At 42.6% G+C, this 27,644-nt stretch overlaps 3 protein-coding genes and 1 long non-coding RNA gene across 4 annotated transcripts; 2 read left to right on the top strand and 2 right to left on the bottom strand.

The window, feature by feature from the left end:
• Positions 1–1,688: 1,688 nt before the first annotated feature.
• On the bottom strand, positions 1,689–12,844 carry Atp5pb (ATP synthase peripheral stalk-membrane subunit b). The gene is given in 7 exon segments (NM_134365.2): positions 1,689–2,062; positions 2,626–2,805; positions 4,766–4,891; positions 6,996–7,159; positions 8,848–8,993; positions 12,378–12,414; positions 12,665–12,844. Coding segments are annotated over 7 exon segments (771 nt in total). The 5' UTR covers positions 12,705–12,844; the 3' UTR covers positions 1,689–1,984.
• A 129-nt stretch (positions 12,845–12,973) lies between these two features.
• LOC148006739 (methylosome protein WDR77-like) lies at positions 12,974–13,746 on the top strand. The gene is made up of 2 exons (XM_087642286.1): positions 12,974–13,197; positions 13,453–13,746. The coding sequence occupies exons 1-2, from the start codon at positions 13,083–13,085 to the stop codon at positions 13,683–13,685; spliced, it is 348 nt and encodes a 115-aa protein (XP_087498412.1). The 5' UTR covers positions 12,974–13,082; the 3' UTR covers positions 13,686–13,746.
• Positions 13,747–15,317: 1,571 nt separating this feature from the next.
• On the bottom strand, positions 15,318–16,839 carry LOC148006740 (uncharacterized). The gene is made up of 2 exons (XR_015676743.1): positions 16,729–16,839; positions 15,318–16,478 (listed from the first exon to the last, which is right to left on the bottom strand). It is a non-coding gene; the product is annotated as an uncharacterized LOC148006740 (long non-coding RNA).
• Positions 16,840–17,050: 211 nt separating this feature from the next.
• Positions 17,051–27,020, top strand: Wdr77 (WD repeat domain 77). The gene is given in 10 exon segments (NM_001008771.3): positions 17,051–17,261; positions 17,517–17,702; positions 20,311–20,452; positions 20,676–20,725; positions 23,212–23,282; positions 23,406–23,460; positions 23,899–23,970; positions 24,586–24,694; positions 25,155–25,223; positions 25,954–27,020. Coding segments are annotated over 10 exon segments (1,029 nt in total). The 5' UTR covers positions 17,051–17,146; the 3' UTR covers positions 26,114–27,020.
• The last annotated feature ends 624 nt before the right edge of the window (positions 27,021–27,644 follow it).

Below are 27,644 nucleotides of genomic sequence, written 5' to 3' on the forward strand. Positions count from 1 at the left end.
GAGAATAACAGGACATAGCTCTTAAGGTATTTTTTTTTTAAAGATTTATTTATATGAGCACACTGTAGTTGTCTTCAGACACACCAGAAGAGAGCATCAGATCCCATTATAGATGGTTGTGAGCCACCATGCTGGGGATTGAACTCAGGACCTCTGGAAGAACAGTCAGTGCTCTTAATCGTTGAGCCATCTCTCCAGCCTGGTATTTTGCAATCATTGGTATTTTTGTTGTACAAAACAGTGTTCCAGATTGCTTGCAAGATAGAATGTTGTGGATGTTAATTTATAGATTTATACACATTGGACTGGGACCCCAAAGAAAAAACAAGAGGTTAGGTTACTCGATGAGGAAAGGGGGGTGTTGAGAAAAGCACAGATATTTGAGGTCAGAGGAGGGATGGAGAAAAAAAAAAAAACGTCAAGTATCAGTGTTGTTTAGAGGTCAAACATGAGGAGTGGAGAAAACAGACTGGATCTGGAATTAAGAAATAATCTTGACGGCTAGAACATTAGTGTATCAAGGGGTCTTTTTGTAACATGGACTTCTCTAGATACCACTGTATGTAATTAACTATATGACATTCATGAGCTTCTAAACTAGATTAAGTTTATCACTTATAGATGTGCCCACCATTAATCTTTAAAAAAGCCTTTGCTTTAGTTTGTGTACAGTTATATACACCTGAGTCTAGGTGCTATAGAAGTCAAGAGGCATTAGTTACCTGGAAGTGGAGTTTACAGGTGGTTGTGAACTGCCCAATGTGAATGGGAACAAATTCGAGCTCACTGCAAGATCAGTGTGTTCTCTTAATCACTGAGCCTGCTCTCCACCCCCTTCATCTCCGTTTTAACATCAGGAATACTTACACGGTTTAATTTTCAATTACTTATCCTTAAATCCCACTGTCATCTACAGTTCAACAAAAATAACTGGTCAAAGATCTCTGAACTATGAATCTTAATTCATATTTTCAGTTCTCTTAACTCAATCTGAAAATCTACCATTGACCCTTCCTACATACAGCACTCCACCTTGTCTACCACTGACCCTTCCTACATACAGCACTCCACCTTGTCTACCACTGACCCTTCCTACACACAGCACTCCACCTTGTCTACCACTGACCCTTCCTACATACAGCCCTCCACCTTGTCTACCACTGACCCTTCCTACACACAGCACTCCACCTTGTCTACCACTGACCCTTCCTACACACAGCACTCCACCTTGCTACGTCTACTGACTCCACAATCACTTTCCTCTTCCATCCTTGCTGGCATCTTCCGTGGTTCTTTACTCAGACTGTTTTCTCCTGGAACATTTCATAAACAAGGTATGACGTCAATGTATTTTCACCATATATATACATACATGTGAGGTTCTGTGTTCATGTGTGGAGGCCAGAAAAAAACCTTTGATGTCTACCTTGCTTTGTTTCTTGTCTGCTGCTGTGTATACCATCTGGGTCCACAAGCTTCTGGGAATTCTGTCTCTCATCTTCGGGGATTACAGATGCTTGTTAGCGTGCCTAGCTTTTACACGGTTCTGGGCATTTGAAGTCAGACTTTCATAAATGCATGGCAAGACCCTTTGCTAAGTTATCTCCAGCTGCTAGATATTTTATTTTAAATCATGTAATTCTTACTCATAATAAAGCAGTGCTATTTCAGAGTATGAAACTTACAAATTCTGTTTCAAACATTTTATTGTAAGATGTTTTAACTAATTACAAGTTTAAACTATAACTTGGTAATTTCTGTTGGGCAGCGAGTTGCTGCAAATTGCTTACTCAAATGTGATCAGACAACTCCGAATACAGAGCAAGGATCAGAAATAGGGTTAAGCCACTAAATGGACCTTGATCATTTCTTAGGAAAGGTACACCACAATTTCATTAGACAGCAATACAGAAAGAGTTCTTCAAGTAGAGTAGTTCTCATTTAAGTTAACCCTCTCTGGCTATCACAACTGAGATAGACACATTCACATAATTGGCTGAGCTTGAGCCTTCTTTGCAAGCATCTTTAGATCTCCGATGCACTTGGCAATGGTCTCCTTTTCCTGTAATAAGGAAAGAGAAATCTAGTTAGTTCTCTCAAGAATATGGAAGGGTAACATAATTAGAACGTCAAGATTAGTGCTTAAGGTAGAAAGCTTACTAAAAGAGCTCACAAAAAAATTAATTATAGTACACAGGGTAGATGTAATTTGTTTTAGAAATAAGTCCTGGGTGCTAGAATTTCCTGGTCTACCACTTTTATGAGTAAAACCTACAAAAAACTTCAGACTAGAAATGCTGGTTAGTTTAGGTAATCATCACTCCTTGTAAAAGACCAATCAACAAACACTAGTAATACAGAAATTAATAATGAGAAAAACTGGGGCTGGAGAGATGGCTCGGGAGGAAGCAGCACACATTGCCAACTCTTCCAGAGGACCTGAGCTGGGGGTTCTCAGCACCCACATCAGGTGGCTCATTGCTGTCTGTAACTCCAGCTCCAGAGGCTTTGAGGCTTCTGAGCTCCATGGGTATCTGCATTCTGTGTGTATGTACACACACTAGACAGCATGTGATTGCTACAGTACTGGTCCAACCATAGGCGATACAAAGGGTCATCATGTACCTGCTGTGCAGAAATGCTCTGTATCACATGCTTCTCCACCCAGTTTATCATGTGCTCTCCCTCCTTGCGACGCATCATGTCCTGTACAGAAATATGGTAGTCCAGGCGATTCTTTACCTCCTTATATGCTTTATGTAGTCGTTCCCGGTAAGTGACCTCCAAGGCCAGGGCAATGTTATTCTGGGGGTGTGGGGAGAATTTAGAAACGGTTTACATTTAATTAAGAAATACTGTTACATAAATGAAAGAACATTTCTCTGCTGGGGGCTTTGCCAGCTAGTATTCTCTATTTCTTGCATGTATGTTTATGTGAAATTCCTTTAATATGCAAGTAGGAAAACAGCATGTGACCAATTTAAGCATGGGCCCAAGCTACTGTTTTTCTGTATTTTTCAAGTATTCTTTCCCATAAATATTTAACAAACACAGTATGCTATATACTACCCACCTCAATTATAAAGTACACTGGAGCCCACTACACTTGTGTTGCAGTATTCACTTAACTAAGTTCTGCTAATGTTAGGCTGTTTCCAATCTTTTCTACTACAAATAGTGTCTTCTCTCTCTCTCTCTCTCTCTCTCTGACCTTCGTCTTATGTTTGAATGGTGTCTTTATGTTTGAATGGTAGCTCACACTTACTATGTTCTAAACATTCCTGTGCTTGTGTCAATCTTGTCAAGTCTTATAAATACATCATGGGGTACCAGTGTTATCTATTTTACAGAGAGAAACTGAGGCAGAAGTTGAACTTGCCCAAGGTTACAGAGCGAATACACTGTGAAGCTAAGATCTGAACACAGGCTTAGATTAGGCTACAAAGCTCACAGTCTTAATTAAGCACCTGTTCTTGGTAACTCTCAAACCTATCTAAAGGCTACTTGCAGCAAGGCTGCCAGAATGATCCTTTGAAATGTAAGTGAACCCACATCTCTCCTCTGCCTATAGCAACCCTCTGAGTTTTCTGAAAGAGCAACAAATGCTCCTAACAGCTGAGCTATCTCTTTAGCCCCAGTGATGTGTTTATATAAATTTCAATGATACATCTTACCTAAGAAATAACAAAATATCTGACATGCTTATAATTTTTAGAATTTAATTAAGCTCTGGGTATGATTAAAAGCTCTATTGCTTTCTAGATATTTTTTTTGAATGATTGCTAAGGATCAGATTATCTAACAGTAAATGTTAACATTTTCTTACCCATGTATGTATGAAATGCAGAGAATGTATTTCACCTCTGGTGTGTGCCTTTAAAAAAAAAAAATCAGCCCTAACTTACTACTTTCCTCTTGTACGGATTCAAAGTGTGTTCTTTAACAGCTTATACTGTTTCTGATTTTAGAACAGTCTGAAGTATTTTTTTTAACAGTTTTTAGACAACAACTTCTAGTCAAATCTCTTTTCCACATAAAGTAAATAAAGCCCATTTTAATCATTCTTCAAAATACTCTGACTTTTTGGGTAGTGTTTCAGGCTTTCTTGAGCATGGAAGGCAAGTGACCTACTGCTGAGCTACATTCCAGACACTAATTTTCTGGGTTTTTTTTTTTTTTTTTTTTTGTACACCCACAAATTAACTACACCATCTTAGAAATTACTGAAACCTGCTGAGGTAACCCTTTTTTTTTTTTTTTTTAAATAAACTTTGTATGAAGGTATGTCTCTGTATTTTCAATGTTTAATTGTGTATTGGCAGAGAGCTAAGTCCTGGCAGGATTCTGGTATTATTTCTTCGGTCTATCAGGGGGTTTTCTGTTTTGTAAATATTCATCCTTCCTCCCTTGCCTAAAGGCAATCTACTAATGTATCAGAGGTTGCCTCACTACTGATTGGCTGTAATAAAGAGCTGGCAGCCAATAGCTAAGGCAGGAAGTTCTAGGGTGGAACTTCTGGGAAGAGGATTGATGCTGGGAGAAGGAAGCTCCTGTGGAAGAGTCAAGGGCAGACATGGAGGTACAGATATGGACTGAAGTGTAGCAGAGAAAGCCATGTGACAGGTGGTAGGCTAGTCAGGATGAGTTAGATGAGCGATCTGGAAGGCTGCCCCAGCAAAAGGCCTAAGCTTTAAAGTATAAAAGAAGCTTCAGTGTCTTACTGTATCACTGGCAGGTCTGAGACAGTCCTGCTATAGAAACCTACCCTCTGAACATCGAAGAGGTAGTGGCGCTTCTGAACCAGTGCCTGCTGTGCCTTCTCCCTGTTGATTGCATCCTGGATTTGCTTCATGCTTGACTGCTTTATTTCTTCTAGTTGAGCAATTTTTTCCTGTAATTATGATATTACAATGTCAGTTGAAGCACTAATGCTACCAAAAAGTCATTTTTATGCTCCCTCAGTTTTATTCCTCATCTACAAAAATTACCACAACGAAAAACACAGAGGAAAGTACTTAAAACTTTAGAAGAGTTCTATCATTGAAGGAAAAAGACCAAGGAGGGTCAACTCAAACTAAAGATGCATGAAAAAGATGTATTAGAACCTGTTTAAACAGAGGTACCCTATATAGGTGGATAATACTGCTCTTAGAAACCAGAGGTTACTAAACCAAAATCCTTGTGCTAGGACTAAGATACTATGGGGGGGAGGATGGGGAAGGGGACACCCATATAGGAGGGGAGGAGGAGGGGTTAGGGGGATGTTGGCCTGGAAACCGGGAAAGGGAGTAACATTTGAAATGTAAATAGGAAATACCCAATTTAATAAAGATGGAAGAAAAAAAGAAATAAGATACTAAGTTGTTGGTCAGGGAGGCTCTAAGCACTCTCAATATTCTATTTCCATTGCTCTTGACTGAGCACCAGAATTTAAATGGTTAAGAGCCTACTGTTGAAATCACCACACTTTGGTTGCAGGACTGAGAAATCTAGCTTGAACTAGTAAGATGGAAACTTTTTCTCTGCTGGATAGCTTTCAAAATGATTGAAGGTTCTAGGTAGACAGAGGAAGAAAAATAAGTTATCAACATTTTTTCCTAGATCCGAACTCTTCAAGATGTAAAACACTGAACTTGCCAGGGAAGATATGTACAATAGTCTTATGACAGTAATCAACTATTTTCTGATTGGATTTGATTCTATTCCACAGGAAGGAACTCATGCATGGTTCTGCAATCTACTCGAAACTCCAATGGCTGAGAACACGTAACATACTTTTTTTTGCTAAGTGAATACAGTGCCAAAGTGCTTTCTGCTATGTTTCACACACAGAGTAGCACCGTTCTTAGCCTTCATTAGAGAAGCTAGTTTTCATTAACCAGTCAAAGTGCCAAGAGACATGATACCCAGCCCTAAATGTAGCATCTGTACTACTTCCTTTAAGGCTCAGGGAACATCAAAGAAGAAATGGAATGAATCTAACAGCTGGTGGATATGGAGGAACACTGCAAAATTTTGTTTTCTGGACATGACCTGGTCACTGCACCAATGAATTCACAGTGGCTATGGTTATTTTATGTGTACAAGATTGAAATGTCTACATTCAATCAAATGGAGCAGGAAGTCATGAGGCCCCATCCTTCATTGTAGCAGTAAATGGTTGATAAGGGTGTCATTTTCTCCAGTAGTATAGCCACTGTAGTATAAGCAACCCCCCACCTATGTTCATGCAAGCAACACTATTAAAACTCAGTCAGCAAAAACAGAAGCATGAAAGCAAGAAAAGGACTTGTTGGGAAGAAAGGTTCAGCAGAAACAAGAGGAGGGGAGAAAGGGGGTAATAAAGAATGAATCTGACCAAAGTACATGTATGAAATTGTCAGAAGCACAATGTCCACAAGTTCAAAGTCAGCCTGGTACACAAATTGAGCACCGGGCCAGCAAGGGCTACATAGAGATCCTGTCTCAAAAGGTCAAAATAAAATTCTATCACTTAGGAGATGGACATTAAGGAACTCAGGAATTCAAGGCCAGTTTTGATTTTATAGAAGTTCAAGGTCACCCTGTGGTGTATGGGAGCCCTCACCAGGTCCCAACACCACCAACCAATCATGCAAACAGATGCAAATGGAAGCATAGTTTTTTTTTTTTTTTTTTAAATTCCAAATAAATGTCTTTCAATTTATGCCAGTTGTGGAAATTAAGCATGTTCTAAAAGAATTTTATTCTTTGACAATTTTATACATGCACTTTTTTATCTTCAAAGTAGCTACAATGAAATATATTTTGGATTTTAGAAATAAGAAAAAAAGACTGAGGAAAATCTGAAGACTTTGGCACATTTGAATTCTGTGTCAAGGTATTAACTGCAACATGACTATAGCCATGTAACTACATTGGTGTACCTTTCCCTCTAACATGCATATAAATAATATTAGGTAACTGGGATGTTTCTGCTATAGTCTAAAGTGGAAAGTAAAGTTTATGATTCTTACCTCATTAAGTTTGTCAATAAATTCTCCAATAGAGGCGCCATATTTCTTAATCACATAGACAATCAACCCTACTACTGATATGGTAGAGAAGGTCTCTGGGGTAATCACATATATTTCTTTGGATAGAAAGTACAAGCTAAGCCCAGTTCCAAGCACGTAGGGTCCTAGAATAACAAAGAGTTATTTTAGGTTGTGCCTACTGCACATTTGGTTACTTCAGACAAAGTTAAAATGATAATCAGATCACACACACAGATTAAGTAGCATGCACAGCTGAAAGAAAGAAGATCTGGACTGAAGGAAATCTGTATCACGACTCTATAACCTATCAGAAACAGAAATCAATATAATCTCTGAACTTTGTTTCCTCAAAGGGAAACAGCACCTTCTTCCCAGGGCTGATAAAACACAATATAGATGTAAAGCACTTAACACACAGGAACTGTTCTACAAAGACACGAAGTGGCTTTCTATAGTAATCGCTCCAGCAACATATCCTGTTGACTGAATGGATACAAGGGACAGGACAAAGGTCTGTCTGTTCTTTGCCTACATTTACAAAAAAGTTAAGATGCAAAAAAACCAAGCACAAAGGAATTATTAAAAAAAAAAAAATATATATATATATATACACACACACAAAGGAATTAAGTTATCAGAATTGTGGAAGTTAGGACACATTTTCTTTCTAGATTATTTTTAAAAGTTGTAATTTATGATGATTTAGTGGTTAAGAACATTTGTTGTTCTTGCAGAGGGCCCATGTATGAACTAGCACCTACATGGCAACTTAGAACCTTTGTAATTCCACCTCCAGGAGACTCAATACCTTCTTCTGGCCCCTAAGAGCACTGTGTAAAAGTGGTGCATGTATATATGTGCAGGCAAAACATTAACATACATAAAAATATAAATTTTAAAAGTTGGTATCTACACTAGTACATAGAGCAGATCTTTGCTTTCCAAAGCGTGGAACTAAAGTGGCACCTACATTTTCCAGACAGTCTTGCTCTGTAGCTCTGGTTGGCATTGAACATCCTGTGGTGATCCTTTTTCATGTCTGAAATCATGTAAAGCCTCTTAACAATTGCCACTGACTGGATTTTGAAGGGTCCATTGTATTAACATTTTAATGATTTACAAGATCTGAAGACATTCATTTTCTTCAATTCCAGATAAGGAAATGCTATTGTAGGGCAGTCTAGAGCTTAAAACAAATTTTGGGTTTCCAGTGTTCTATTTAAGAAAGGCATTGTATAGAGACAAAACAATCAAACACACACCCAAAAAACAAAACCTAACTTAGCCAAGAGATCAAAGTTACAATCCAGTTCAGCCACAAGTGAGGGTAAGGCACTCTTGCAAATCACTCTTCTAGGTATTCTTGATAAAGTTTTCATGGGAATGTCCAAGTACAAAGTAGCAAAAGAGAAACCAGTCATTATAAAAAAAAGTATGGTTCTGAAGGTTTATCCCTTTCTTAAAAGAACAATCAATGAGATGTTCCTACTTGTTAAGATATGTGTGCCAGACACACTCTCTGTAATAGTTTCTATTGCTTTATTTATAGCTCCTTTTATTATCTGACAGAGTAGGATATACAGGCACTATTTTTTAAAATTTTTATTAATGTTCCACAATATCAGACATTTAACTTAGTCCACTATCGTATGGCTAGAACAATGCCTGGCAGTAAATCAAAGAAATTAGCATGATTAGCATATGAATAAATAAAACAAAGATGCTGAAACATTTATCTCAAGGTTATGCGGAACCTGTAACTTCTTCTGGAAAAAGACTGACTTGATTTTAGTAGTATCAAATGTATTACTAAAGATGTGGCAATGCTCACCTGTTACACCAGTCTTAGGGTAAAGGAACTGGAAAAATTCCTCAGGAATCAGCCCAAGACGTACTTTTCCTCCATATTCAGGAAGAGGTGGTAGAGGGGCAAGGCGAGGCTGTCCTGTGTGAAAGACCCTTGTTGCCTGTAAAACCCTACAAGCAACCATTATACAAACTTAAGGCCAATTTTTCAAAGAAATAAACCCGGAGGAACAATTAACAAAACCAATGAATAGGGAGAAAGACTAGGTGTTTCCTACTGCCACAATGAAACAGAACAGACTAGAAATAGGAAGGTCCAGGGAAATGACTTAAAAGACACCGGTAACTTCTACTGGAATCTTTGCTTAAGCTTATGGATGATTTGCCTAGGACATGCTATGCCAATCAAGTGCAATGAAACCTGCGAGAGAAGACTACAGCCAGGTACCCACTTAAAATCCTAGACTGACCACTGGGCTTTGAGCAAACGATTTCAAAGTTTTTAAACATTTCAGGGTTAAAAGTTTTTAAAAATTTTCTATTTTTAAAAACTTGCTGGAGTTGTTTGTCTTCCACCACCACATGGGTCTGGGAATAGAACCGAGGTATACCTGTCAGGTTTAGTGGTAGGTATCTTAACCTGCTAAGCCATCTCACCAGCCCCTAGAACTTAAGTTTGTGTAATCTCAGACTTCTTTATGTAAGAAATAAAACATTACTTTACAGGTCACTGTGAAGACTGTTCATTTGTGTAACATTCTTAGAATGGTGCTTGTCATAGAGTAGGGGTCCACATGAGTAGTCACCTAAATGGCAACTCTGCTACAAGCAACCTGCTATTAAGAACCTTGATGCAAAACATTCTCTTGTTTTGATGATGGAGGACTGCTCATCCAAACAAGCCTTCTCAGTTTGCAGTAATTCTAATTATGTTCAATCTTTGAGTTGTATATAAATCTTTGGATCCTCAACCCATTTGTTCTTATTTTTCTGGTCTAAGGTTTTATATATATATACATATGTATATATATGGTAAACACTCGAGTTCTCTCACAATTTTGCCTGCCTGACAAAAACCTTTCCAGATTTTTTGGCGATTTTGGTTATATGGTGAATGGAGATGGTGAGCTCTAGATTCCACAGAGTATTTTAAACCTAAGTTTTTTTGTTTTTCTGTTTTTTGTTTTTAGATAACTATTAGATCTTGCTATTGCCATTTCTAGGCTTGAACTATTACACCAGCGTAACAGACTTGCACATTATTTGTAGTAAAGCAGTTGATTGTGCATTTTGTAGAAATTACAGCATGCTGACGTCTGATTGAGCTTCTGATAAAATGTTTGCGTTTCACTCACATCTGCAGTCAGTCTCCTTAAGGTTCTGAGGGTGACTCTTCCCCACTTCCTATTCAATCTCCTTTACTCTCTACATCTCTATACTCCATGTACTTTAAGAGTTCAACAGAATTTTACTCATTTTTATTCACTTATTAACATAACATAAAAATATAAATTTTAAAAGTTGGTATTTACAGTACAGTGCTAGGAATTAAACCTCGCTACTCATACACCATGCAGGCAAACGTTCTATCACTGAGCTACCCCTCAGTCCTATGCCCTCTTTGAGTATCATTTTATGTCTCTAAAACATCAGTGACCCCACCAAGCTTCAAAACTGAAGAACCGCGGTAGAGAGCCTTCCATTTAAATTAGGGCTTCTCAGCTTAACCTGACTAAGACTGCACAATCCTTTGCTCCTCTGTGCATGTTTAGAAGAATCCATATACTTGCTGAATGGTGGCAACCCTAAACATTTTCAGACAGTCAAATGTCACCTGGGAAATCAGCTGAAGGCTGAATCCTACTTGTTCAAACCATACCGCAAGAGGATTTCGGAACTTTGCCAAGGTCATCTTATCAGATATTCCTAACATGGAGCTCTTTCACACTACTGCCAATGCTTCTAAACTGTGATCTGACTGGAAAACTCTTCAGCAGGCGCTCTTCTGTCTACAGAAACATGACAGTGCAGCAGGTCCAGTCCCTGTAAAATTTGTACTTTGTTTTTCCTTAGTGCTTCATCTATACTCACATGAACTATTCACATCTCTTGAGAACAAGCTGAATGACAAAGACCTTAGGGCTCAAAGATGGTCAAGAGTGCTTACTGTTCTTCCACAGGACCAGAATTTGGTTCCCAGAACCTATGCTGGGTTGCTTACAACCACCTCTAACTCTAGTTCCAGATCTAATACCTTTTTTTTCTGCCTCTGCCATCACACGCGCACGCACACACACACACACGTAAATAAAAATAAAATTATTAAAAAAAAAAAAAAGCTTAACTTTCTTTGTGGAAATAGCAGGACTGGCATGATAGGTACATAAAGCCATGTGGAAGGATGAGAAAGACCCAAGAGTAGATGAGGTTAATTTAGGTTGAGTTTTCTTGGTTTTGCTATGTTTAGATTTTATTTCAACAGGGATATGAGTTAAGACTTTAAGTGGGGAACTGCCATAACTCTCTGCTACATTGGGAATGGACTGTATTGGAATGAGAACAGATGTCAAGACTAAAAGCCTAATGAAACTGTCCATTTCAAAGCTGCTCATGCCACAGTGAGGGTAGTAGTCAAGAGTCAAAGCATCATCATGGGAGCAGAATCTTACTGACAGATCAGAGAATGGAGGGTGACAGAAATGAAGGGTGCTCCTCCTTGCATTTTCTTCATCTAATTCACTTAATGTATCACCATTTTTGTTTTGGCAGTGCTGAGAATCACTCAAAGAGGTGCACTGTATGGAGTCATTTTTCTATGATTTGTTGAAAGCGATCAATTATGGCCTTACTTTTTTGCACACACAAAGCACTTTGTAGTTATTAAACCTTGAAGACTTCATGATGACATTTAGGAGTAAAGAAACGCACACACCCTGCATGCTTTAGGAAAAGAGGTGTAACAGCAACAGCACCATTTCTAAGCAGGCACACACACGCGCGCGCACACACACACTACCAAGTTATCTGAACTTTAGCTTTCTGAATTAAGTCATATCTCATAACCCATATGCCTCTAAGTGAGGTGTCACAGCTAAGTTGGGGAACCAGGTGTCCTCAGCTCTACCTCTGGGGCCTGTAAACTGCTACTTTGCAGCTGTCTCTAGGACTATGGTTGTTGTGAGCTCCACGAAGGTGTTCGTTCTCCACTGTCACTTTATGTGATTATCAAGACAAGTATTTACGAAGCAATAAATGATTTCGGACTCCTGATATGGTTAATAAAAGATGGGAATCTGGAAGACACCCAAAACAACATGTTTTATTTTGCTATATTTAACCAGATCTGTCCTTGGGTGTAATCTAGTAACTTGTGTGCTGCTGAAGGTCATGGTGAGGGGTGAGATTTAGCCTCTTCGGGGTTTGTCAGAGGAGGGATAGGATCACGTTCAAGGCAAGTAGAAGAACGAATGTCCCCCCTTGCTAAAGTGAAGGAAAACAGTAATTTCTGGCTTAACGGTAAGAAATGTTAAGAGAATAAAATGTGGTGACACTTACCCTGGACCCAGGACGGCCGCGTTCTTCAGACACGGGGCTGCAAACACACAAGACGTAGGTTAGCAAAGTCAAGGAGAAATCCATTTTCTATCTTCCTCGGTCTCGGTGAGTCGCGATCACTACGGCCCCTGCATCCTTCCCAGAGGTCCTCCGAAATCCTACACTGTCAGGGAACTCTTCGGATCAGGCCCAAACACTGCAGTCCTTTCTTTACGCACTTTCCGCCCTCCTGACCTAGCTTCTTCCCAGTCATCCTGATATGCCAGCTTCGGGTTTACATCTCTTACCCGCTGTGGCGGCGGCAGAAAGTACCACCCGGGACAGCATTGTCTGCGAAGATCCAGACAGCGGTACCGATGTCCCTGTGACCCCGACCCGAGACAGTCAGGGGCAGGAACAAGATGGCCGCTCACATATCTCGCGAGAAGAGATCTGCACACTTTCTCTCGGAAGTGCTGATTTTTTTCCCCCTCCCCCTATCGCGAGAAGAGGAAAAGGGGCGGGAAAAAAAAAAAAAGTCCGAAGATCCCGTTGCGGGTATAGCAGACGGAAAAGCGAGCTGGAAGTGTAGACACAACTCTCGCGAGATGTAGAGCGAATCCCTGGAGAGGGGCGGATGCGCAGAGGTGCACCACGTGTGGTGTTCCTCCAGCGCAGTCAGGATCTCGTCTAGTTTGGGTCTAGGTTAGATTTGGAATCGTGGAGATGCGGAAGGAAAGCCCACCTCCGCTCGTGCCCCCGGCGGCCCGCGAGTGGAACCTGCCCCCCAATGCGCCCGCCTGCATGGAACGGCAGTTGGAAGCTGCACGGTACCGCTCTGGTGAGCCGAGATCCCGGGCCTGGAAGTCCCCCTTTACCCAGTGACGGGTACCCTCTCCCGCTTCTGACCCTCCCAAGTCCTCCTAGCGCCTTGTGCCCTCCCGATCCATATTTGGCATCCCGGCGGTGCCCCAGCTCTGTTCCACAAATCTGATCTCAGATCCAGACTCATCCCGCCGCGGGTTCTGTGAGGTTACCATAGAAACAAGCCAGGCCATCCATCTGACACCTTGTAACTTTGCTTTCCCCACCCTAGATGGTTCCCTTCTGCTCGGGGCTTCCAGTCTGAGTGGTCGCTGCTGGGCAGGATCTCTGTGGTTTTTCAAGGATCCTAGTGCGGCCCCCAACGAAGGTTTCTGCTCTGCTGGCGTCCAGACGGAGGCTGGAGTAGCTGACCTCACTTGGGTTGGGGACAAAGGTATCTTAGTGGCTTCTGATTCAGGTGAGTCACCTCTCTCCCCTGGAATTGAAGAGTTGGGTACAGGTTAGGGTGGGAAAAGGTATTGTTTTACCCCTAAGGTTTTAAACTGCTAGGTGGCCAATCAACTCACACACAAAAAATTAGGAAATAGATTGCAATCTTCTCTGGTCCCCTGGCCAACCTAGACCATAGAGAATGTTGATTTAAGAGGTGCTGCTGAAGACAGTCGGTGCTACCTATCTATTTTCTTCTTATTTAGAAGCAGGGCTTCACCATGTCCTGGCCCTAAGTAGAGCAGGCTGGCCTTGAACTCGCAGACATCTTCCTCTCCTGTGCTAGGATTAAAGACGTGTTTCACCACCCTACCTATTTTCTGCCCCTATTTTCTTTTGCTGCTGTGACCCCTGCCCCACAACTGCTCTATCACCCTACAGTCCTTACTTCCTGGACAGTCCTTACTTCCACTTAGTGTCATCTTGCTATTGCCATTTCTAGGCTTGAACTATTACACCAGCGTAACAGACTTGCACATTATTTGTAGTAAAGCAGTTGATTGTGCATTTTGTAGAAATTACAGCATGCTGACGTCTGATTGAGCTTCTGATAAAATTAGCCCCACTCACATCTGCAGTCAGTCTCCTTAAGGTTCTGAGGGTGACTCCCCCACTTCCTATTCAATCCCCCTCTCTACATCTCTATACTCCATGTACTTTAAGAGTTCAACAGAATTTTACTCATTTTTATTCACTTATTAACATAACATAAAAATATAAATTTTAAAAGTTGGTATTTACAGTACAGTGCTGACTGCCTCGCCCCTCATACACCATGCAGGCAAACGTTCTATCACTGAGCTACCCCTCAGTCCTATGCCCTCTTTGAGTATCATTTTATGTCTCTAAAACATCAGTGACCCCACCAAGCTTCAAAACTGAAGAACCGCGGTAGAGAGCCTTCCATTTAAATTAGGGCTTCTCAGCTTAACCTGACTAAGACTGCACAATCCTTTGCTCCTCTGTGCATGTTTAGAAGAATCCATATACTTGCTGAATGGTGGCAACCCTAAACATTTTCCTTCAGTCAAATGTCACCTGGGAAATCAGCTGAAGGCTGAATCCTACTTGTTCAAACCATACCGCAAGAGGATTTCGGAACTTTGCCAAGGTCATCTTATCAGATATTCCTAACATGGAGCTCTTTCACACTACTGCCAATGCTTCTAAACTGTGATCTGACTGGAAAACTCTTCAGCAGGCGCTCTTCTGTCTACAGAAACATGACAGTGCAGCAGGTCCAGTCCCTGTAAAATTTGTACTTTGTTTTTCCTTAGTGCTTCATCTATACTCACATGAACTATTCACATCTCTTGAGAACAAGCTGAATGACAAAGACCTTAGGGCTCAAAGATGGTCAAGAGTGCTTACTGTTCTTCCACAGGACCAGAATTTGGTTCCCAGAACCTATGCTGGGTTGCTTACAACCACCTCTAACTCTAGTTCCAGATCTAATACCTTTTTTTTCTGCCTCTGCCATCACACGCGCACGCACACACACACACACGTAAATAAAAATAAAATTATTAAAAAAAAAAAAAAGCTTAACTTTCTTTGTGGAAATAGCAGGACTGGCATGATAGGTACATAAAGCCATGTGGAAGGATGAGAAAGACCCAAGAGTAGATGAGGTTAATTTAGGTTGAGTTTTCTTGGTTTTGCTATGTTTAGATTTTATTTCAACAGGGATATGAGTTAAGACTTTAAGTGGGGAACTGCCATAACTCTCTGCTACATTGGGAATGGACTGTATTGGAATGAGAACAGATGTCAAGACTAAAAGCCTAATGAAACTGTCCATTTCAAAGCTGCTCATGCCACAGTGAGGGTAGTAGTCAAGAGTCAAAGCATCATCATGGGAGCAGAATCTTACTGACAGATCAGAGAATGGAGGGTGACAGAAATGAAGGGTGCTCCTCCTTGCATTTTCTTCATCTAATTCACTTAATGTATCACCATTTTTGTTTTGGCAGTGCTGAGAATCACTCAAAGAGGTGCACTGTATGGAGTCATTTTTCTATGATTTGTTGAAAGCGATCAATTATGGCCTTACTTTTTTGCACACACAAAGCACTTTGTAGTTATTAAACCTTGAAGACTTCATGATGACATTTAGGAGTAAAGAAACGCACACACCCTGCATGCTTTAGGAAAAGAGGTGTAACAGCAACAGCACCATTTCTAAGCAGGCACACACACGCGCGCGCACACACACACTACCAAGTTATCTGAACTTTAGCTTTCTGAATTAAGTCATATCTCATAACCCATATGCCTCTAAGTGAGGTGTCACAGCTAAGTTGGGGAACCAGGTGTCCTCAGCTCTACCTCTGGGGCCTGTAAACTGCTACTTTGCAGCTGTCTCTAGGACTATGGTTGTTGTGAGCTCCACGAAGGTGTTCGTTCTCCACTGTCACTTTATGTGATTATCAAGACAAGTATTTACGAAGCAATAAATGATTTCGGACTCCTGATATGGTTAATAAAAGATGGGAATCTGGAAGACACCCAAAACAACATGTTTTATTTTGCTATATTTAACCAGATCTGTCCTTGGGTGTAATCTAGTAACTTGTGTGCTGCTGAAGGTCATGGTGAGGGGTGAGATTTAGCCTCTTCGGGGTTTGTCAGAGGAGGGATAGGATCACGTTCAAGGCAAGTAGAAGAACGAATGTCTGAATGGGGATGTAAGCTTGCTAAAGTGAAGGAAAACAGTAATTTCTGGCTTAACGGTAAGAAATGTTAAGAGAATAAAATGTGGTGACACTTACCCTGGACCCAGGACGGCCGCGTTCTTCAGACACGGGGCTGCAAACACACAAGACGTAGGTTAGCAAAGTCAAGGAGAAATCCATTTTCTATCTTCCTCGGTCTCGGTGAGTCGCGATCACTACGGCCCCTGCATCCTTCTCAGAGGTCCTCCGAAATCCTACACTGTCAGGGAACTCTTCGGATCAGGCCCAAACACTGCAGTCCTTTCTTTACGCACTTTCCGCCCTCCTGACCTAGCTTCTTCCCAGTCATCCTGATATGCCAGCTTCGGGTTTACATCTCTTACCCGCTGTGGCGGCGGCAGAAAGTACCACCCGGGACAGCATTGTCTGCGAAGATCCAGACAGCGGTACCGATGTCCCTGTGACCCCGACCCGAGACAGTCAGGGGCAGGAACAAGATGGCCGCTCACATATCTCGCGAGAAGAGATCTGCACACTTTCTCTCGGAAGTGCTGATTTTTTTCCCCCTCCCCCTATCGCGAGAAGAGGAAAAGGGGCGGGAAAAAAAAAAAAAGTCCGAAGATCCCGTTGCGGGTATAGCAGACGGAAAAGCGAGCTGGAAGTGTAGACACAACTCTCGCGAGATGTAGAGCGAATCCCTGGAGAGGGGCGGATGCGCAGAGGTGCACCACGTGTGGTGTTCCTCCAGCGCAGTCAGGATCTCGTCTAGTTTGGGTCTAGGTTAGATTTGGAATCGTGGAGATGCGGAAGGAAAGCCCACCTCCGCTCGTGCCCCCGGCGGCCCGCGAGTGGAACCTGCCCCCCAATGCGCCCGCCTGCATGGAACGGCAGTTGGAAGCTGCACGGTACCGCTCTGGTGAGCCGAGATCCCGGGCCTGGAAGTCCCCCTTTACCCAGTGACGGGTACCCTCTCCCGCTTCTGACCCTCCCAAGTCCTCCTAGCGCCTTGTGCCCTCCCGATCCATATTTGGCATCCCGGCGGTGCCCCAGCTCTGTTCCACAAATCTGATCTCAGATCCAGACTCATCCCGCCGCGGGTTCTGTGAGGTTACCATAGAAACAAGCCAGGCCATCCATCTGACACCTTGTAACTTTGCTTTCCCCACCCTAGATGGTTCCCTTCTGCTCGGGGCTTCCAGTCTGAGTGGTCGCTGCTGGGCAGGATCTCTGTGGTTTTTCAAGGATCCTAGTGCGGCCCCCAACGAAGGTTTCTGCTCTGCTGGCGTCCAGACGGAGGCTGGAGTAGCTGACCTCACTTGGGTTGGGGACAAAGGTATCTTAGTGGCTTCTGATTCAGGTGAGTCACCTCTCTCCCCTGGAATTGAAGAGTTGGGTACAGGTTAGGGTGGGAAAAGGTATTGTTTTACCCCTAAGGTTTTAAACTGCTAGGTGGCCAATCAACTCACACACAAAAAATTAGGAAATAGATTGCAATCTTCTCTGGTCCCCTGGCCAACCTAGACCATAGAGAATGTTGATTTAAGAGGTGCTGCTGAAGACAGTCGGTGCTACCTATCTATTTTCTTCTTATTTAGAAGCAGGGCTTCACCATGTCCTGGCTGTCCCAGAAACTAAGTAGAGCAGGCTGGCCTTGAACTCGCAGACATCTTCCTCTCCTGTGCTAGGATTAAAGACGTGTTTCACCATGCCTGGCTACCTATTTTCTTTTGCTGCTTTGTGTGTGTGCTGTGAATTGAACCATCCTGCTAGGCAACTGCTCTATCACTGGACAGTCCTTACTTCCACTTAGTGTCAGGCTGAGCAATGTAGGCATTGGCTTTAAAAAGAAAAAAAAAATTGAAGTTGGGAGGAGATGGAGGGTAAATCTTGGACAAGTTAAGGATGAATATAGTCAAACTACATTGCATGTAAGTATGAAATTCTCAGAATTAGCATTATATTAAGGAAAATCAGAATTTATAAGTTGGTGGGAGCTGGGTGTAGGTGCTGCCTTTAATCCCAGCAGAAGCAGGCAGAGCTCTGAGTTGGAGGCTGGCGTGTTATACATATCTACTTCTAGGCCAGCCAAAGGTACACAGGGAAACCCTGTCTCAAAGATGACAATAGAAAGATTTATTCTGGGTCTGGACACATGGCCCGGTGGTTATAAGTGTTGACTGCTTTTCCAGAGGGACACAGTTGGACACCCAGCATCCACATTCCACTAATAACCATTTGTAACTCCAGTCTTAGCAGGACCAAGGGCTTCCCCTTCCACTGGTGCTCTTACTAGGCTATTCATTGCTACCTATGAGGTTAGAGTCCAGGATCAGTCCATGTATAGTCTTTGTGTAGTGGCTTAGTCCCTAGAAGCTCTGGTTGGTTGGCATTGTTGTTCATATGGGGTCTCCAGCCCCTTCAAGCTCTTCCAGTCCTTTCTCTGATTCCTTCAACAGGGGTCCTGTTCTTAGTTCAGTGGTTTGCTGCTGGCATTCGCCTCTGTATTTGCTGTATTCTGGTTGTGTCTCTCAGGAGAGATCTACATCTGATTCCTGTCGGCCTGCACTCCTTTTCTTCATCCGTCTTGTCTAATTGGGTAGCTGTATATGTATGGGCCACATGTGGGGCAGGCTCTGAATGGGTGTTCCTTCTGCCTCTGTTCTAAACTTTGCCTCCCTATTCCCTCCCAAGGGTATTCTTGTTCCCCTTTTAAAGAAGGAGTGAAGCATTTGCATTTTGGTCATCCTTCTGGAGTTTCGTGTTCTGTGCATCTAGGGTAATTTAAGCATTTGGGCTAATAGCCACTTATCAATGAGTGCATACCATGTGTGTTTTTCTGTGATTGGGTTACCTCACTCAGGATGATATTTTCCAGTTCCAACCATTTGCCTATGAATTTCATAAAGCCGTTGTTTTTGATAGCTGAGTAATATTCCATTGTGTAGATGTACCACATTTTCTGTATCCATTCCTCTGTTGAAGGGCATCTGGGTTCTTTCCAGCTTCTGGCTATTATAAATAAGGCTGCTATGAACATAGTGGAGCACGTGTCTTTTATATGTTGGGGCATCTTTTGGGTATATGCCCAAGAGAGGTATAGCTGGGTCCTCAGGCAGTTCAATGTCCAATTTTCTGAGGAACCTCCAGACTGATTTCCAGAATGGTTGTACCAGTCTGCAATCCCACCAACAATGGAGGAGTGTTCCTCTTTCTCCACATCCTCGCCAGCATATGCTGTCACCTGAGGTTTTGATCTTAGCCATTCTCACTGTCTCACACTCATTCTTAAGTTGTTAAGTAGAGCATGGAAATTGAAAAATAGATGGTTAGTGCTTGAGCCTTCCTGACAGTTGAACCTTAGAATATTGCAAGGCGGGCCTAGAAAGATGGCTCAGCAGTGAAGAACACTGGATGCTCTTCCAGTGGTCATGAGTTCAGTTCCCAGTAACTACATGATGGGTCACAACCTTTTGTAATGGGATCTGATGCCCTCTTCTGGTGTGTCAGTATATGATCTGGTGTGATCATATACATAAACTAAATCTTGAAAATATTGCAAGGCATTTTATTCAAGCAGTCCAATCAAATACTAGTGTCTGCATAACTGGAAAGAGAAATTTTCACTGAACTGTTATTTAAGACTTTATCTTTGTCTCCCTGGGAACCATTCCCCAGTATCTGCTCTCTGGAAGCAGACTCATTGATTTTATACATCTACTTCCCTATCTCTAGGGGTTTTCCTCACACAGGCATCTGGCCTGTTAAGAAAACAGCAGGGTAACATAAAACCAGATGGCCTGGAACTTAGCTAACCCCTTTAGTGATTTGAACTTTGCTTTTACACAAGCGAGTTTCTTTTAGCTGGGTGACAATTCCTGCTTGTGTCCTGGGCAGGCATTCCTCCTTCCCAGGACCCAGGCTCCTGCTTCCCCTGCCTACACCTCACCCTACCCTATCCCCAACAGGTGCTGTTGAATTGTGGGAGCTAGATGAGAACGAGACACTTATTGTCAGCAAGTTCTGCAAGTATGAGCATGATGACATTGTGTCTACTGTCACTGTCCTGAGCTCCGGCACACAGGCTGTCAGTGGTAGCAAAGACTTCTGGTGAGTCCTGCTTTCATTGCTTCTAACTCTAGGCTTCCTGTGGATATCCTTACTATCCTGTTAATTTTACTACGTAATGCTTTGGGCTGTTTGTAGTCTAGGGAGTTTGGTAGTGCATTGAAAATAAAACAGTAGGAGTCTAGGAAACAGATGTGGGACATGTTGTTTGAGTACATTTTAATGTTGATACTGCAAGTCAATATTCCTATTTTTTGCATTGTAGCATCAAAATTTGGGACCTGGCTCAGCAGATGTCGCTGAATTCATACCGAGGTAAGTATTCAGTCCTGCCTACGGTTAACTTTTGTTTTCCCCTTTGGGGTATTTGAACTGTGTCTGGATAATAATAATAGCCAATCTGGTTTCTTTTGATTGGCCTCGCCTTACCCCTAAACCACAGTCAGGTTTCATTATCTGCGCCCTGTCCATATCCCTATGCTCCTGTTTCCGTTTCACAGCCTTTTGACTATATGGGTGTCTTTGTCCTGATCTATTGCTGTGAAATAACACTGATCCAGGTTACTTATAGGAAAAACATTTGAGGGCTTGCTTACAGTTTCACAGGGTTTATGACTGTCATGAAAGGGCATGAGGCAGTAGGCAGAGCCTAGAGCTGGAGCAGTAGCTAAGTGCTTACATTGTAATTCATAAGCATGTGGAAAAGGATAGCAAGACTGGGCTTGGTGTGGGCTTTTGAAACCTCAAAGTCCATGGCCAGTATACTCCCCCCCACATGGCCACACCCTGAAATTCTTCCTAAAATAGTCCACCAAATGGGAGCCAAACATTTTCAATAGATGAGCCTATCAGAGCCATTCCCATCAAACCGTAGTGGGCCAATAGCCTCCATCTTACCTCAGGGTTCGTCAGGTTCCATGGGTCTCATTTGGTCAGTTCCTTTCTGTCCATTTCTGACCTTCCATTTACCATCAGGCTTTAGCAATAGAGTCACACTCATCATCTCATCATTGACTCTTGGTTCCTCATTGCTTTCTTGTAGTCTACAGGTCAAGATCCTGCTTACTTGTCAGCATTCAAGCCTTCTTAAGCTAGTAAACTGTGCAGCAGCTTAATGCAGACACAGTAGAGCCTTGCTCTTCTCAGAGGATAACCCTGAGACTTGTGTATGCGTGTGGATATGTACATACATGTGGAGGCCAAAGGTCTGCTTTGGAGATGTCTACTTTGTTCTGAGATGGATTCTCTGACTAGGACATGGAGCCGGGAGTCACAGTGATTCACTCGTCTTTGCCTCTGCAGTGCTGGGCTTGCAGCAGGTGCCACCACACTTGGCTTTTTATAAGAGTTCTGTGTCTGAAGTCAGGTCTTCATGCTGTCGTGGAAAGCACTTTACTGATTGAGCCATCTCCTGCCTTTAAAATCTTTTAAGAAGACTTTTAAATCTCTCTTGAATGTTGACCTGGGGCAACAGGCAAAATGTCTGTTTGGGACTTTCATCACTTTTTGTCCCTTTGACTTTGCTTCATTAGTAGAACTAGGAGTTAAATTTGTTTGGTAGCAATTCTTTATGAATTTTGAGTTCATGAAGATAGATACTAGAGTGAGGGGAGGGTGGCAGGTGGTTTAGTCCTAAGGCAGGACTGTTCTGGCTGTTCTGCGAGGGCTGGTTAGACCACTTCAGGATTGCTTCAGCCTCCAGCTGACTGGTGACCTTCACTCATCCATTGGGTGCAGACCACCCAAAAGAATTTAAAGCTGTGCCCCACTGTACATTTTAAAATTGTTAACAAAAAGGTTTAAGTGGGGTGACTGAGATGGCTTGGGTGGTGGTAAAGGTACTTGCTGCCAAACCTGGAGACTGTTTGATCTTTAGAATCTATTTGGTGGAAGACTATAACTGACTCCCGCAAGCTTTCCTGGGACCTCCACATGTATGCTGTGGCACATGTGCACACATATATTTAATAAATGAATATATTTTTTTTAAAATTAGGTGGTTGCCAGGAAGTTAACTTTTTTGGCCTATTATGTATTGGCATTTCATTTTTTCTAATATTTTTTTAAAAGTCAGTAACCTATTTATAGAAACTTTACAAATAATGACAACCAATTTATTTGTACTATTAGCAGCATTAGAGTTCACTTTGTTTAGGAAAAAGTCCTACTTGGTTTGTTAACAGTTAGACAAGTCAGTTGGCTATGTCCTTAGTGAAACAACTATTTTGTATTTCAGTTCTCCCTGTTAGAAACAGAGAGACAGCCACAGAGTGACCCTGGTATTTGTGGGAGGACCGAGACAGCTTTGCTCCATTCACTGAGTCCTTTGCTCTTTGGCTTTTACTGTGAGAGCCTTAGGTTTTCAGGCTCTGAACTCTGGCTTGGGAAGACCTGGAAGGGCCGAAGGGAGGTATGGATGAGCTCAGCCTATAGGGTGGGAGACGTGTGATGGGAAAACAGGCAAGTTCAGTCTTAGGGGAAGGCATATTAGAAAACTCACGGAAGACAGCACCAGAACTCTCAAGTGTTTCATACTTAAGAGGTATGTGTATTGTTAATATGACATCGTAGAGTTAGTAAGCCTCTTCCTTCACACCATCTACATTGCAAACTCCTCTCTGCCTACTAAGCCTGCAATTGAACTTCATTGTTTTTACCAGTTCATTATTTCTGCCAGCCTTTTCCTGTTTTATGACTATTAACTTTGACTCTGTTGTAGTTTATAGTCTGTTATATTTATTGAATTATCTAATGAAGCCAGCTTGTTTCTCACACTCCCTTTGCCATGTTTCTTTTCACAGCTCATGCGGGACAGGTCACCTGTGTTGCTGCCTCTCCCCACAGAGAAACTGTGTTTCTTTCATGCAGTGAGGTGAGATCCAATGGCTTCTTCCCAACCATAGCTAACCCTTAGTAGGCCCAAATCCCTGGTCTGGAGCTTGGGGAGTAGATGCTGTTTTGGATTGTGTAACCCTTTCTCTATTCCTTTTCCTAGGACAGTAGAATTTTGCTCTGGGATACCCGCTGTCCCAAGCCGGCATCACAGATGGGTGAGTCTGAGCTCCATGGTAAGGAGGAAGTGGTAATGGGGCCCACGTGCAGGAGGCTTTTGCTGCTCACAGTCACAGCAGAACTCTTAGATGCCCACCCTCTGACAACACTGTTTTCTGTCTCACTGAGACTTTGCTGACCACAGTGCATGGGGTACCCAGAGTAAGGGTTAGTTTCCATGTGTAGTTTACTGTGCAAACAGCTGGGCAAAGGGTCAGGGTTATTATTTTTATGTCTTGTGCTTTTAGTTGTACAGGAGATGGCAGGAGATGGATGGGTAGATGTAGGTGTAGGCTCAGGGGTGAGGACATACATGACTGCTCTGGCAGTCTTTAAGAAACTCAGTGAAAGTGCTCCCAGGATTTACTGACTTCTTTTGGAAGAAGCTTCTTCTAGGTTGTGACCATTGTTCCAAATCTCCCTTTTTTCCCTTCCAGGCTGCAATGCCTCTGGCTACCTCCCTACCTCCCTGGCTTGGCATCCTCAGCAGAGTGAAATCTTTGTCTTTGGTAAGGCAGCATGACGTATCGACTCTGGGAATGGGGCGGATACCTTGGAGTACATGCTCCTGTCAGCACACTTGGGCACTGCATGGATTATGTCGGTTTTACCTAGCTTTGGAGACCATCATTTTTTCCTAATAGGTTTGCTTCATTGTTTCAGCTCCTTTATTCTGGGCATGGTTAGAAATCAGTGAGCTGCATAGCAAGTGCTTGCTGTTAGGGAACTATGTTCTGCTGTGGTGTGACTACACATGGCAAGAGTTTGTAGTTAATGTAATAACTTTATCCAGTAATTCACAGCCACATAGTGACTGACTGATTCTATATCACAAAGGAAACTGTTGTCTACATCTTGAGAAACTAGGATTCATTCAAATCTCCCATCTGACTGACATCAGTGTCTATGGCTTTTTTTTTTTTTTTTTTTTTTCCCTTCAGCCAAGACAGGGTCTGTATGTAGATGTAGTTTGGACTGTCCTAGAACGTGATAGGCCCAGTTGGCCTTGAACTCTGAGATCCTTCTGCTTCTGCCTCTCATCACATACTAGGATTAAAGGTGTGTGCTACTTAGCCCAAATCATAAATTCTTAACCACTGTGACATGCTCTCTTTCTTCTACAGGTGATGAGAATGGATCTGTCTCCCTTGTGGACACCAAGAATGCAAGCTGCACCCTCAGCTCAGCTGTGCACTCGCAGTGTGTCACTAGACTGGTGTTCTCTCCACACAGGTACTGTTTGTTACCAGGAACCTGGAAGGGATGGGTGGGGACTGTAATGAAAGAGTAGGAGTGGAGTGATACAGGGATGTGTCTATTTGGCAAAGCGTTAGCTGCTTACATTGGACCTCAGATAGGGCAGTACTCTAACCTGGTTTTCCTAAGCTTGTCCAGATAGTCTTTATTTGGTTTGTGTAGTTTGGAAAGACCTAAGATGTAATCTCACTCCTGCTCAGAGCCTGTGGGTGGGTAATTGCTAATGTAGGGAGGACCCTTGGGCTGGTTGGTTTCCGTGAGCACTGGCTCTGTTCCATCTTCCTTGGATGTAATGGTGGTAAGATCTGAACCCAAAGTGGGCATCAGACTGCCCTCTCCCCGGCTCACTTTACAGTGGGGTTGGGGCTGGCCCTGTTAGATTTCGGTTGTAGAACCTATGGGCATTATCTTCTCTTCCCTTTGTGTCCTCTCCTAGTGTTCCCTTCCTGGCCTCTCTCAGTGAAGACTGTTCACTTGCTGTGCTGGATTCAAGCTTTTCTGAGGTGTAAGTTTGAAGTAGAATCCTGTGGTCGGGAATCAGGGATCAAGACCAGTAGGCAAGCAAGTCTGTTTTCTCTTCAGGAACATGCATGTAGAATTCTTCCTTTGTTGGGTCTGGAGAAATGGCTCAGCAGTTTAGAATACCTTTGTTTCTAACATCTGCATCAGTCTGTACATAGCTGTTTGTAACTCCAGATCCAATGCATATGATACCTGTGTGCGTCCGCACTCAGTTGCACACCCACCCACATGGAGATTATTAAAAATAAGTATAAATACAAGAAAATTCTTCATCTTTGTCTGCAGAGATATCCCCTCCCCCAAGTCGTCTCTGTTTGCAGCTGTGTGTCTAAGACCGAGTGCTGGAAGCTGTCTGATTGTAGGCTGTTTACCAAGCGCTCCAGCTTCATGCAGGGCGCCACTTCTGAGAAGTGGAACTTGCTGTAAAGCACTGGATGGAAGGCCTGGGTGTGTCCCTCTGCCATAATTTCCTGTTGACTGTGGGCATTATTGCTTCCGATTCTGTCCACCATTTCTTCACCTAAGAAAGTAGACTGGATTGGATAATCTAACATCCACTGGCCTGGTGATGGGGCTGTGTAGATGGTGAAATGTTTCAAAAAATGTGTCATAAGTGTATGTTATTAGTTTTTTTTTTAATTTTTTTTTTTAATCGTTCCTCCTGGGTTTTCATCTTTTCTCTTACCACACCACATTTTCCCCTCTTGTTCTAGGTTTAGAAGTCGAGCCCACAGAGACTTTGTGAGAGATGCTACATGGTCTCCACTCAATCACTCCCTTCTTACCACAGTTGGCTGGGACCATCAGGTCATCCACCATGTTGTGCCGTTAGAGCCTCTCCCAGCCCCTGAACCTGACAGTGTTGTGGAGTAGAATGGATTGCAGAAGAAAAGAGCCTTCTGTCTGCAAGTGTCGACTCGCTTGCCCCTGCCTTCCATTTGTGAGAGAGAGAGCACAGGAGCCTTGTAGAGCATGATTACTCCCTAGTCCCGTGCAGTAACTAGTCAGATTCTCAGCCTGAGGGAGGCTGCATCCCATAGTGACTTGGAGGAAAAAGCTTCCTTTATAAATGGATGTATGTGTGAGTACACGTGTGAGTGCAGTGTATAGTTTGGAGTGGAGAAAATTATCCTTCAGCTTTCCCAAAGCAATGCTCTTTACCCCCGACAAAATGACCAGAGGATTTTATGCTTCCCATGTCTGGGGGCTGACTATGTTGTTAGGGATATGGAGTGTGGGTATCCCTGGATGCTTGGGAATACTTCACATTACTCAGAGGTGCGTAACTTATTTTTATATAGAGTTTAATTCACTATATGGGAATTACTTCCCATATACAAAAGTCTAGCCAGACTACCTTGAGAAGACAGAACAGTTTTGTACGAATGCCTGTTAAATGGAATCAAATCCACTTTCTGGGTGAATCAATTTGGCCCTTGGAGTTCGCGCTCGCTCACCCTGTGTTCCTTCTTTTGTGTTGTGTATGAGAGATGAGTGCTTTCCTGTCCTAGATTTCACAGTTTTAGGGATGATGGAGTACTTAAATTAAAAGTGTTTCAGTGAAGCGAGAAGATTGACATGGATTGTTACAGAGAAATCTGTCATTGTCATTTTTCCCACCTAAAAATTCCCTGAGGACTGATCTGGGTACTTTGCTCTGGAGAGCTGAAGTCTGAGCGCTGTATATTTGGACTCCTAAGATTGAAGATCCGGCATCAGAGAAACTGTCAAAAATACTGGAAGGTGAAATAAAGACTTATCCTTTCATCTTTCCTCCAAAGCTTATTTATTACCTGCTTTGCTTAGGTGAGTCACCTGAGTATCAATCAGTCTTAACTGCCCACTGTCTTTGTAGTCTACTGTTCGCAGAACATCTAGAACTTATTTATTTATACTTGGCATTGGTGGACTAGGCACTCCGTTAGCAATTATGGGTCAGTAACTGATCTTATTAGAGCTTTACAACTTTGGTTTAGGAAAAGCACATAAAATGGGCGCCCTGAAGGACCATGAGCTTCCATTCTACTCTTGCCAGTCAAGAGCCTCTCGTGATCACCCTTGAGTAAAGCACTTGAATTTGCAGCCTGTGTCAGTCAGGACTTGGAATTTTACTAAGTTCCAGGGAAGGCATAAGAGGGAGGTAGAATCAGTCTCTGCTTCTCAAGAGATAAAGCTTGTATTTTGTGTTCCTTAGGGAAGGACAAATTATCCGTTTACACGGCCTGCTTTGGCAGGGGGGAAACCTGAAGGGAATGAGTAAATAAAAGTTTGTTAGAATGGCTAAAATAACACCAAAGAAGAGAAATGAGGTTTTGAAGGATAAGGTACTCAGAAAAAGGCCTTCTAAAACTCATATAGCATCATAACACTGCTGTGTTTAGAGTATGGAGCTCTGGTTTTAAAA

The sequence above is a fragment of the Rattus norvegicus genome, chromosome 2 (assembly GCF_021556685.1).
Source record: "Rattus norvegicus strain SHRSP/BbbUtx chromosome 2, alternate assembly SHRSP_T2T, whole genome shotgun sequence".
NCBI classification, from domain to species: domain Eukaryota; kingdom Metazoa; phylum Chordata; class Mammalia; order Rodentia; family Muridae; genus Rattus; species Rattus norvegicus.

Excerpts from the sequence above, each read along its gene's own strand:
- LOC148006739 (XM_087642286.1), top strand. The coding sequence starts at position 13,083 with ATGCGGAAGGAAAGCCCACCTCCGCTCGTGCCCCCGGCGGCCCGCGAG. Across the intron at positions 13,198-13,452 it reads AGCTGCACGGTACCGCTCTG|ATGGTTCCCTTCTGCTCGGG; the intron begins GTGAGCCGAGAT and ends TCCCCACCCTAG.